Here is a 13,411-nt window from a genome sequence, read left to right as displayed (position 1 = left end):
AATTGCTTCTTAGATCTTGTCGCAAATCTTTGTTTTCCAAAATATTTATGCAATCTTTAATCGATTGAGAAGAATCTTCGCTAAACTCCGTAACTACTTCCTCAAATTCTTTGATATATTTGTCATAATAAAATGTGGCCTGTAATCATGTTCCCCACCACGTTATAATCGGCTCTGAGGGCAATGGTATGTTTGGAAACTTTTCCTTAAAATGTTGCACTCTTAGTGGGGCTTTAACAAAAATCTTTTTACCATTTGCCACTAATTTATTAACAGTAGGAAACTGCAAACGTATTCCTTCAGCCACTCTGTTTAAACCGTGGGTAATGCAAGTAGAATGAATTAAATTGGGGTACAATATTTTTAGATTATTCCCTGCTTTCAATATATAACGAGGTGCATCCGAGATCATCAATAAAATTTTATTCGCCGGTACGGCATTTGGCAAAAATAGTGACGTAAGACTGTCATTTACAAATCTGCTAATCGTATTGCCATTTGTTTTATCTAACATTTTCAAACTTACTACATACCCTCGACTAGGTTCCAACAATTAAACTTGCCACGTATCTTCCACAACTATTGGTTGTTATTTCATCGACAGCGAACCATAAATAATTATCTCCAATGCGATGTTTAATTTCGTTGTAAACTTGCTGAAACACTGGGCCTACATAATTTTTGCGGATAGTACTTTCAACCGGAATATGTCGATTGCAGTGTTTTTCAAGGAATTCTTGAAGAGGGCCTTTCTCCAATTTTTATAAAAGTATATTGGACTGGATCATCATTTTACATAAATCGAAATTAAACTGAAACTGCTCATCTTTTGTGGAAGTAGATGCAACAGATTCATGTATGGTCTGCTGTTTAATTTTAGAAACTGCAAACATTTTTTTCCTTTCTACATGAAGAGTCGTTCTGACATGTTGCGTCACGTTATATTTTTTATCACTTTGAATCTAAAACAACGTACATATACAGGATTAACAAAGGAAAATAGATAAAAAAAAATTAGTGGGCTTACGGTTTTCACACAAGCTCTGCAGAATATTTTGTTGTTTTCTAATTTTAATTCTGGAAAATCCCTTATCCACTCATCCGGCGTCGATTTTACTTTCGGCATTCTTTTAAAATATTAGTAATATTACCAAAAAGAACTCAACATGTAACAAGTGAGAACCACGTATAACACTGTACTACGACAGATGCGATAGACTGATGGTTGTGAAATAAACGGTTCATTTACTTAAAAGTTTCCATTAGAAAAATTTTAAGGTAGGTAGTTGGGTACAATAATCCTTTTTTCTAGAAAATCTTCAACGGTCTTGCCGCAAAATGCCGAAAAAGAACATCTGGTTAAAAGCTTTAATTCATTATCAACGGAAGTAAGGATTTAAAGTCATAAAATCTATGGAGTATTTTTCCAATCCTATAATAAAATTTTATTACCCAAACGACCGGAACCTATTCACAGAAAGGGTCTTGAGTAAGTGTACACTTCAATGGTCAAGTACAGGTAAAATGCATACGATACGATACGCTTAACTAACAAGTATTTGTCATCCCGACAAGGCCGGCATTTGAACAAAATATGCATTAAAACTCATATTCGTCGAAAAAAGCATTAAATAAGCATATAAGTTTTAATATGCATAAAATTGAAAAAAAAAAGCAAATAAGCATAAAAAAATGTGTCAAATGACTCCAAATTGTGTCATAGTTACACATACAAAAAAGTTTTGAAGTGCTTACATTTTTCACAAAAAGCATTAAACCTAGAAATCCGCTCTCTAGTAATAAGTTCTAAACAACGCCCACCCGGGCTTTATAATTGGCATCTCGCAAAAACACGTAACCTCCAAAATAAATCATGGTGCTTACAAATCTAACATTGATTTCACCTAAATACCGTTTAGCCAGCTTAAAGCACACACTATGAGGTTCATGATCATGTAATAAAAAAACATAATTTACTTACAATTTACCAACACTGTAAACGCTTAAACAAAATTGTCAAAATTAATATTGCCACGAGCAGTTGGTTCCAAACAGAAACAAGTATAAAATTAAAAATTCCGGTACACAAAATTGGCATCAGTTTCATGCGATATGCACTAGACGGCAGTCAGTTACAGTAATCCTTAATAACTTTTTTGATTTTAGGCAACAGTTTCAAAATAACAGAGGTGGGCCTGATTGGACTGGTAGTATGGGCTTTATTTGCTCGAGGTACCCTAATAATAATAAATAGTTTTATGTTTATGGCTGCTTTTACTTTAGTGCACTTTCCAGGCTTGTGCTACTCCTACGCCTTGAAGCAAGTCCGTATCATAAAAAAACCTGTGTCAGTTTTCACTAAAATGGCAGTCGAACATCAAATTTATCAACGCCCATAATTTCTTCTTCGTCGTTTTTTTGATAAATACTTTATTGTTGTCGTTTGCTCCGGATTTACAAAGTTGCAGTATTTTTAATAAAAATTCATTATACAACACATATGACAACTAAAAATAGAATTTTTGATATAACTATAGCACAGGGCACAGGGACAAATTCTCAGACTACATTTTGTAGAGACAACACTGCTGTGATGCAGATTTAGGTATCTCAGTTAAGAATACTTTAATCTCTTTAATTTTCGTTAATGGATGTCATTGTGTCAGCTAAAAATATTTCATGTTAAACATTTTACTGTGATTTTTTAATGTTTGGAAATTCCAAAAATAGGTAACACATAAACATAATACGTTTCTTCAGAATGATATTTTTATTTCGACTTCGAGGGTTCGGCTTTTTAGACTCATTGCTTCGATTCTTTTTGTCTTACATCACTAGAGACCGGAATTTTATGTACGAAATTTGGCCAAAATGTGTGTATATATATGTATAAAAAATAAGAAAATATGTTTTAATTTTACGAAAATATGCAAAATTTTTATAAAAATATGCACAGATTTTGTACTTTTTTTTTTATTGAGCATACAATAAATTGGTAGTGTATCCATAAGTCTAATAGGTTTAATTTAAAACAATACTGTGCCATATTTTAAAAACTTTATTTTAGAAAAAGAAACAACTAAATAACAGATATTTGTAAAAAAACGAGTAGTGATACATAACAAAACACTTAAATGTCTGCATTAATGATATAACTTGCACCTATATGTTTTTCAATGTTTTCAATTAAAAAATTACGTCGCCTATCAAAACAAAATTTGTTTATAGGTAGAAAAACTCCTCACTACATCCGCTGATGTAATGGGTGCATACTTAAAAGCGCTAATTAAATTTGGTTCTATGTTAACCTGACTACTAGAATCTCCATTATGTATTTTAGCTACCTTTGATAGCAAAATATAACCTTGATTCTTTTCTAGTACTTCTTTGAACTTTTTATTTATAAGTTATCCTATTTTTCCCTTTACTTTTTTAATGCTTGTTTGGAATTGTATTATATATATATTCAACAGAAATAAAATTGTTAGAATGAGAACAGCGCCGGTGGGCCATTTGCTAAGATACATAGAACTCTGTAGGAAAAAATCAAACTTAGTAGCTGCTAAGATAAGACTGATTTTGGCAAACGTGAGCCCTCTAATAAAATAGAAGGTGGGTGGGCGGGGTTAGTACCTGCTAAAATAAGATCGATTTTAGCAAATGACATACCCTCTAAAAAAAGAGAGGGTGGGTGGGCAGGGCTAGTACCTGCTAAGATAAGAGTGATTTTGACAAATGAGATACCATTATGAAAAGAGAGGGCGGGTGGGCGAGGCTAGTACCTGCTAAAATAAGACCGATTTTGGCAAATGTAACTTTCACCATTTTTCCAGAATCACCAATTGAAATATGGCAACTTTTAGGATTATTAAAAAAAATTAAATTTCAAACCGGATATTTCTAAAATCTCGTTCCAGTATCATAAACTTGCTACATTTTTCCAATTGGCGTGTCAAACTGTATATCTCAGAATTGTTTGGATTTTTCCAAAAACTCAATTTTTCAATAATACACCCCATTTTGAAATTTTCGAAATTTAACCAAAAACATTGTCTTGTAAATTTCGACTTTAGAAGTAAAAAACGCCGACACTTGCAATAAAAAGTTCGCGTTATGCTTAGGAAATTAAAAAATTGTCAAAATATGTGAAAATATGCAAAAGATACGAAAATGTGTGAAAAATCTTGATATATGCAAAATATGCAAAATTTAATATGCGTCAATCAATCAATCCTATTTACCTAATTCGCCTAGATCCGAAAGCATTTAGTTGTAGTATGAACAGCCATCAATATGCAAATCTCATAAATTCCGGACTCTATACATCGCTGAAGGGAGTCAAGTCGTAAGATATCGAAATTTTTGTTCCGAAGTGTTCATTCCTACATTTGGCGTGCCACAGGGTTCAAATTTGGGAATATTGTTATTTTTCCTATTTATAAATGATATTGTTCAAAATATTTCGTGTGAGAAACTTCTATTTGCGGATGACCTCAAGTTGTATAGGGAAATCCATTCTGTCGAAGATTATGAAATTCTTCAATGTACTTTAGTGTAAAGTTTGTTATTAGTTGATGTAAAGGTAATCGTTTAACACTCAGTAAAGACAAGTAATACATTGTTTCATATTCAAGAAAATAAAATCGGTTCATTCTTAATTACATATTATTAAATATTAATAACAAAGGTTCTGTTAAGCTCTAAGGATAATTTTGCACTTTCTAAAATAAAAATTTTCTTGTAGAATTTTGATTTTTTTCCGAAAATTTAAATGTGCAAGATCAAAAATAAGGGCGCATTAATAAATTACATGATCAGAAGCATAATATCTCATAAAACTTAAACAGGATTTACTTAGCAAAATGTTGACATGAGGATGTTGAAACATCCGCAGTGAACGAACACTAGAAAATGTGTTGGCATTTACATTTACGTCAAGAACCAAACAAGACGCCTTACACTGCTGATAAAGTGGCGAATTGTGTTGTCAGTAGGCATGTGATTACATACACGTAATTTACGAATCATTTTTAGCATTGTGGAACATAACCCGAATTCAAGTTACTTCATCTGTTAAGGACATAATTATGCCAAATATAGAAATTAAAAATGTAATTTCACAAATGTAAGAATAATTTCTGAAATTTCGTTGAGAAATTGCGAAGTTATTCCAATTTTGTTGAAATTTTTTAGCAATGCAAAGATTTAGAAAAATAGTATATTGTTTTATTAGGAGCAAAAGTGTTACTTTTCGTGACGAGTCTTGTAAGTTTGACGGCCGAGCGAATCGACGCCGGCAATATAGACGAGGCACGAAAAGGCAATTTTACTCCGAATAAAACATACTATTTTTGCTTCAAACGTCTTAATCAAGTTCAAATATAACACATTTCTTTTTACATAACTTCACTATCCCCGGTATCACTATATCATATCACCACATAACCGAACAATCAGGAACTACACACGATGAACACTGTTTGCAATTAATTCTACCATACGGTGTATTTGCTTTTAACATAACTGTGAGCATTTACCAGGTACGCGTGATAATCTCGATTTATTGATAGCAGAAACAAAGGCGACAGAAATATGTAGTTACTTTTTCTGATGCCGTCAGAATTGTAAAATTAAGTACATACGTAAAACTGATAGGGGAATTGTGCTTAATACGGCATACTAGATAAAATGGCATATCATGTGTATTGTGGAAACTAAAAAGAAAATTTAAACTTGGCGCCAATAACTATAACGAATTTTTGTTTGCGTGAAGATGTATCCAACAGTCATGGCTGTGATCGGTGTTGGAAGCAGGTGACATGTGATTCTTTTCTCGAAGGTAAATATAAATTTTTCTTGAAACGGATCTAATTTGCTATAACTTTCGTTAAACGGATTTTTACTTTATCAAATTTAAACGTAGAGCAGTTAAAAATGTGTATTTTTTAACCCATATTCAGTTTTGTAAATAAACGTAACCTAAAAAAATATCAGCTTTAACTTTCCATAACCTACGGTAGGGGCAATATGGCACACAGGGAATCAGGGTAAAATGACATATTATGCCGTATTCCCCGAATATGTTCCCGACAATAACTAAATTCTTACTAAAATAACAATAATGTGACTTTTATGTTGCAGTATGGGAAATAATTATATTCGTAAAACAAACCGACAGAAATGGTCTGAGGCCGACATGCTTCAAGCTATAGATGCGGTGCGAGCTAAACGCATGGGATGGCTTAAAGCCACTAAAATGTTCAATGTCCCATTTGGGACTTTAAGACGCCGGGTAAATAATATGAATAAACGTGTTAAAGGTACCCAAAAAGGAATGGGAACGAGCACGACAATACCACTTGAAGCTGAGCAAGAAATTGTTAATCATATTCTTGATTTAGAATCAAGATTATTTGGTGTTACAGCTCTTGAATTAAGACAGCTGGCCTTTAAAATTGCAACTGAGAGAGGCTATTCTCATAAATTTAATACAGAAAAACAATTGGCGGGGTGGGACTGGTTAAGCGGGTTTCGCCGAAGATATCCGGAAATATCACTTAGAGCTCCAGAAGCGACGTCAGCAGCAAGAGCCAAAGGTTTTAATAAAGTCCAGGTGAAGAAATTTTTTGACTTACTCACTGACACCATGACTAATGAAAATATTCCTACTAGTAGAATTTATAACATGGATGAGTCTGCCTTGACAACAGTACATAAGCCTCCAAGGGTATTTGCCCGCAAAGGAAAAAAACAAGTAGGCGCTCTTACGCGAAAGAGGCCAACATGTAACAGTAGTGGCTTGTATGAGTTCTGGTGGTCGTTTTATTCCTCCAGCATTAATATTTCCAAGGAAAAACTATAAAGCTGAGTATTTTGATGGATGCCCGCCTGAAACGTTAGGATTGTGTTATGAAACTGGATATATGGTCTCAGACCTTTTCAGTAAATGGATGGATCATTTCATTAACCACGTGAAGCCATCAAAAGAAGAAAAAGTTCTACTAATCGTGGATGGACACAGCAGCCACAAATCGTTAAATGCTCTTGAAAAAGCCAAGAAACACGGCATTGTTTTGTTATGTTTACCAGCTCATTGTACACATCGGCTCCAACCGCTAGATGTCTCATTTTTTGGCCCTTTGGAAACTTATTTCAATGCAGCATGTGCCCTTTGGATGAAAAATCATGTGGGAAGAACAATAACTTTATACCAGATAAGTGGATTATTTTGTGCTGCTTATTCAAAATCTGCTACTGTTGAAAATGCTTTAAGTGGTTTTCGAAGTTCGGGCATATCACCATTAAATCCAGACATTTTCCCCGACCATTTGTACGCACCAAGTGAAGTTACTGACAATCAAAATTGGTATGATGAAAACACCAACAAAGCTAACTTTACTGTGGAGGAAAATGTTGACAATAGTAATAATAATGAGAAAGTAAACAGTGAAAGGGCAGAAATTATAGAAAATGTCGTACTTGATAAACAAGAAACAGCTAGTAAAAAAAAAGAAATAGTTGAAATTAACCAGAAAACTGATAAAAGTGATAATATAAACCAAGCTAGTTCCTCATCACTCGAAAATAATTATCAAATTTACATTGGAAAAGATAGGAGTAGTGAGGGCAAGTCTAATCTCGATATTTCCATAAAAGAGTGTCTAAATTTACTGTCTCCTATACCTGTAATTGAGAAGACGGTTTCTGGAAAAAAAAGCAAAAAGCGGCAATCACAGGGAACTGCAGTTTTAACAAAAAGCCCTTATATTGCGGAACTGAAAGATAAAGAAGCGAATAAAAAGAAAAAAACGTTGAGAGCGTCAGCTAGAATAATCAAACATAAACTGTTCCAACCTACGTGTGATACAAGTAGTGAAGAAAATGATCATTGGGAAGATTTCGAAGACGATGAAGATGATGCGTGTTGTCTTTATTGCAATGATAGTTACAAGAGATCTAGAGCCGGTGAGAAGTGGATAAGGTGCATTAGCTGCAAAAAATGGTCCCATGTCGAATGCTCAGGAGTTAGTCCCAAAACGAAGCAGTTTATCTGCGAAATTTGCGAAGAATGAATAAGTTCGTCGGTAAAACCTATTTTTTGTTATTTTTTTATATTTTGTATATTATTTACATTTTTAGTTCATATTTTTGTTGTGTTGTTCTCTAATTATTGAAGTAATATTTTGGTTTTAATATTTTTTTTTGTTATAATTAATAAATATATACGAATTTCTTCTTAAAATTCCTATTCCTATTCCTATGCCATTTTACACCGTACATCAGGGTAATATAGATTCTGTCACTTCCAAAACTTTGAAGTGTTGCAAAAATGTAGTGCTTGATTAAATATATGTTATAACTGAACTTCAAACTTAATTGATAAAGCTAACATGTGCCACAAATCAGAAAAAGATTATGTTTTTTTTTATACGTGAAAATGATTTTTTTTAAAAAGTATGCCGTATTAGACATATCTCCCCTAGTTTCTTCAGTATTTAAATTTATTTAACACCCCAAAAATATCTAAAATTTTGCTTATTAAACAACGCTGGGGTGCTTAAAAAAATCACTTTGCTCTTGAACTTTATTTACAGCTCATTATTAACGTTGTTGGCATTTGGTGAAATCATTTTTGTTTAACTCTTACAACAGTTGTAGATGACAGGAAGGTAGTTTGTCTTTATTCCTTGGAATAATTATAATTACTTCTCCACAAGTTATCACTTACATTTCGGGTACTTGTATGTGGATCTTATTACTACACTCTCCAGTATCCGAAACTCATGTGCTCTTCTTTATTTGTTTTAATACTAACTTGCTGTGTTCTTTGGAAACGGTACTTCAGTTTCTGAAAAACACGAACGTCTGCTTTTTGAAGGTCTGTGTATTTTTGAGCATCAATTTCATTTACCTTTACCTAGAAGAGAACCATGCCGATTAAATTTTTCTTATAAAGACTTTTGATATTGTTTCTTGTCGTGGTTTTCAAGTTATAAAATTCTTCATATGTATTTTGGGGTGTTTAAAAAAAAGCAAAATAGAAATTTCGCAAAACCACTCGATCACATCACATGAATTTTCGGGTGCTCTACATCTATCGATGAAATCTGATTTATTTGAATTTATCATGTCATATCATCGATTTTTTTCTATCAAAATTCAAGTTTATTTTTTATACGTTTCTTAAAAATGTGTAATCATAGACAACCGTTTTTTCTGAAATGAGATCTATACTAGTTCCAAATTTGGCACAAAAATCATCCAACAGACACTCAAACATTCTTGTATAAAAAGCTTGCAGTTACGTGTGTACCTCCTTTAGATCAAGGGTAGATCGTTCAGTTTTATTTTTGTCTTAAGCACTGTTAAGTTCTTCAAGGTCATCATCTGAAAAATTAATGTCAGCTTAAAAATTTTTGTCGTAATTAATTTTGCCTTTTCCATTAATTGTGTCGAAAAATTCCTATTTATTTATAAAGAATATTCCACAACTTTACTATTAAAGCACTTCGGGAGACTGATGATTAAAAAATTCAAATACGAAGTGAAGTACTTTTACTAACCATTGAGATGACCCACAATGTATGACAGGAGTTTTATTTTTGTTTAAGGCATTGTTAAGTTGTTCAAGGTCATCATTTGAAAAATTTATTCCAGTTTAAACATTTTTCTTGTAATTATTTTGCTTTTTTCATTAATTGTGCCCAAAAATTTCTGTTGATTTGTAAAGAATATTTCAAAACTTTACTAATACAATGTAGAGAAACAGTTCCAACATTATAGAAGAATCAATTCATTTAACGCGAAAAGTTTTTTAAATGCTCAGACACTTATGTATTTTAAAGTAATTTAAGGCTTGTCATTATTTTTGAGTAACTGCTTCATCATTATTTTTCGTAACAAGGAACACACAATTTTTTGTTGCTATTGGTATATTCTGTAACTTTAAGGAACTATAATCCTCTAGATTACATTATTTCGTCACTGTTGTCTATGTATTAGATCTGGTAATGTTTTATTTTTATTAGCTGATAAACGGTAAACAATTTCACGTTGCAAAGTAAAAACTCTTTAAAATTAACATTTATTTTTTTGAGCTATCTTTTTCGAAAATAGTATTTTACTTAATTAATTTAATTTGGGCGTATAAACCTGGAACATTATTTTATACCTACAAAAAATCTCTCTGGTGTTATATAATTTAATGAACACAACATTAAATAAAATATCACAATTATCAGAAGCCGGATGTGGTATTACGTCAATTAATATTAATAAAAAATATATCAGGGGAGATATAAGCAAAATATTAAAATGATGTAATTAAGTCGAGAATTCTATTGGTGTATTTTACTGATTGATAATCGTAATGAAGATTAACAATTTTACAGTATGTTGCAAATAAGATTTGCGTGGTGACAAATTGTAAGTAAACAACTAAATAAATGGAATTTTTGCGCAGATCAGACGATCAAATGCGAAGTCCAAAAATGTCGTGTACATTTCCCCACCACTAATGTCTTTTTGAATAAAATCCTCGTTTTTACGAGGCTGATGTAATTGGTACCCACGCCATCGCAAGTGTCGCACAGCTTCACTATTTATATTTTTTCTGTTGAGATTATATTTGATTTTTATTCTCATTTATAGTTACATTTTGTTAAAGTTTTCATATTAATTGTGAGAATGCCAGCAATTGAATTTGAAACGCGTCCGTCAGGATCAGGACTGATCGTGAAGGGAGTCACCGATCAGTATGCCGATGGCAAAATGGCAAGCGTTTACTCCGAGTTTATTGGGGATACGAATATTAGAACTCAGAAATACAAAACATTTTTGCTTGATTTATTAAGAAAAAAGGGCTGCAGGAGAATTTTAGATGTTGCTTGTGGAACTGGGTAGGGATCAAAAAATCCTCTATTAGAGAAAAATAATATTTTTGAAGCTGTTTCTATACACCTATTTTTTTTTGCAGAATTGATTCAATAATGCTTCTGGAGGAAGGATTCGAAGTAGTTTCAACTGATGGCTCTGACAAGATGCTCAGATATGCGTTCGAAACAAGGTGGGCAAGGCGAAAGGAACCGGCGTTTGATAAGTGGGGTAAATACATTAATTTCGCTTTAAATATTGTGATGTTGTCAACGATTTGTGTGTTTATAGTTATTAAACAAGCGAATTGGGTAGATCTCTATGAAACTGTGAAGGACATTGTAGGAGACGGATTTGATGCGGTAATCTGTTTTGGTAGTTCTTTTGCCCACTTGTTGGATTCTTTTGGAGATCAACGTGAACAGAAGTACACTTTATGCATTTTCCTCTTTGAAGAGTTTTAATAATCTTGTTTCAGACAATCTATAAGTAATTTTGAAAAATGTTTGAAGCCTGGTGGTTTACTTCTAGTTGATCACAGGAATTATGATCAACTTCTTGAAGGGAAAGCTCCTACGAAGTGTGTCTATTATGAAGTACGTGTTTTATATATGACCGCAATGTTATTAACCAATTAATTAAAAACAAAATTTTAGGATAGCTCTATTACGAACATAACAACTTCAGTTTTATCTGTAATGGGAAAACCTGCGTTGGTTATTCGAGATTACGTAGTCGAAACTGACAAAAATAATGGAAATAGTGTTAAAGCTGACAATTCCGACACTAAAGTGTGAGTTATCATTAATAATTTCTTTTGTCAACGCGATTTATTTTCCTAAATTTTACAGGGACCTGCGATTAATATTTTATCCACATATGATGAGGGACTTTAGAAATATGTTAATGGAATTTTTTGGAAAAAATGCAATATACCACACATTAGGCGATTTTAAGAATTTAGATGAAGTTGAAAATCCCACTTTTTACATTCATATTGTGGAAAAAGCAAAATAATCTCTCCTTTTTTTAATATTAAGAATAAGGAAATGATATGTTTTTCCTTGTTTTATTATTAATATTTTGTTGCTATATTTTGTATACAAAATGAGAGATAATTAATACACCAACGTAAACAATGCTACTTGTTGATAAGAACCCACTGTTTAATATCCATTAACCTTGCCGAGTTGCCGAGTGAATTTTATCAATATTTTTCAAGATAAGTGTTTATAAACTATTATATAACGCGAAAAAATGTTTTGTGCACTTTACTGAACCGTCTTGAGTATAAAAAGTGTTATTTTATTGCCGGAATGCAATAATGTAATACTGCTAATCTGTCAAGTGGGTGCACTAAACTAACAATTGAGAGAAGACTTTGTATGATTATTCCGCTTCAGCAAGAGCACTTGGACAACAAAAAATATCGTGGCGTTTAAGGTTCAATACAGGTCTTGTCCAGCTAGAAGCATATTTGCAGATGACTTTCTGAATAAGTATCCTGGTACAAAACTCTGGTCGGCTTAAATATAAATATTTTGTGATCTCACAGAGAATTTTATCCATTTTTTCAGATATTCAGAGATCCAATATATCTCCAAATAATAATATCTCTCTTAAATTAAATCCTTCTTCTACATCATCGTAACAATAAAATTCCTGTCTTTGCCTGTTTTTGAACGCGGTATTTTTATAATTAAAATTTATCTAATATTTACGTGACAGTTTAAATGAAGATAGCAAAGTACCTTAAGCACGTCCTATGTAAATTACTTATATGGCATTTTTCATATTATTTCATGCATGTTATAATTTTATATAAAAACACTTAAATTTAGCACCAGTGCTACAAATTAATATTGTATGCATTGCATAAATTATTTATTATAGGTGTAAAAAAAATAACGACATTACAAGTATCAAAAAAACATCAGTAAAAAATTTTTAAAAGGTTAAGAGCCGGTTTATAGAACAGCGAATTAAATATTTAATCCTCGATTAGTTTAACAGAGAATTAAAATGTGGAATATGAGCCCGTGATTGGTTAAAATATGCGCGTTGCCTCGCAACGGACCTCAGTTAAAAGTTAATCGCGAATTAACTTTAACTTCGGTTTCTATAAATGGGGTCTAGAAGTATTGAATGCATTTTTTAAGTAGTGTGGAAACTCAAACATTGCGCCTAAATTTAAAAAAGCCGCGAAAAATTCAAAATCTGGCCTTGAATTGCGGAACCCAAGTGTCTGTTTTTATTTCGGAATACGACCAGAAACCAAACTGGTGAACCCTGAGGTTGGAACAATGACGTTAAATCAAAATGCAAAAAATATAAAGGAAAAGTTGTTTATTCCTCCATACTGGAGAGGTAAAAGCTGTGAAACCAGCTGTAAGAACCCTCTCCGGCTGTTAAAAATATGTAGTATAAAATTTTCTCAAATCGATACAAATATTTGAACATCACAAATTTAAGAATGCGAAGAAAAGATAAATCGCTTTTAAGTAACTGGATGGAAGTACGCAAGTTACAATGATGTTGT

The 13,411-nt window shown here is 32.3% G+C and overlaps 1 protein-coding gene across 1 annotated transcript; it reads left to right on the top strand.

The window, feature by feature from the left end:
- Nucleotides 1-10,561: 10,561 nt before the first annotated feature.
- Nucleotides 10,562-12,013, top strand: LOC135122517 (glycine N-methyltransferase-like). Its single transcript, XM_064046740.1, has 6 exons — nt 10,562-10,898; nt 10,976-11,103; nt 11,164-11,299; nt 11,351-11,468; nt 11,529-11,665; nt 11,724-12,013. Exons 1-6 carry the CDS (start codon nt 10,687-10,689, stop codon nt 11,887-11,889), a joined length of 897 nt encoding a protein of 298 aa, XP_063902810.1. The 5' UTR covers nt 10,562-10,686; the 3' UTR covers nt 11,890-12,013.
- Nucleotides 12,014-13,411: the final 1,398 nt, after the last annotated feature.

Source organism: Zophobas morio, unplaced genomic scaffold, assembly GCF_036711695.1.
Source record: "Zophobas morio isolate AGI-343-1 ecotype UQ-CSIRO unplaced genomic scaffold, CSIRO_AGI_Zmor_V1 ptg000005l, whole genome shotgun sequence".
Taxonomy (NCBI): Eukaryota; Metazoa; Arthropoda; class Insecta; order Coleoptera; family Tenebrionidae; genus Zophobas; species Zophobas morio.
This window is presented reverse-complemented; position numbering and strand designations above follow the sequence as displayed.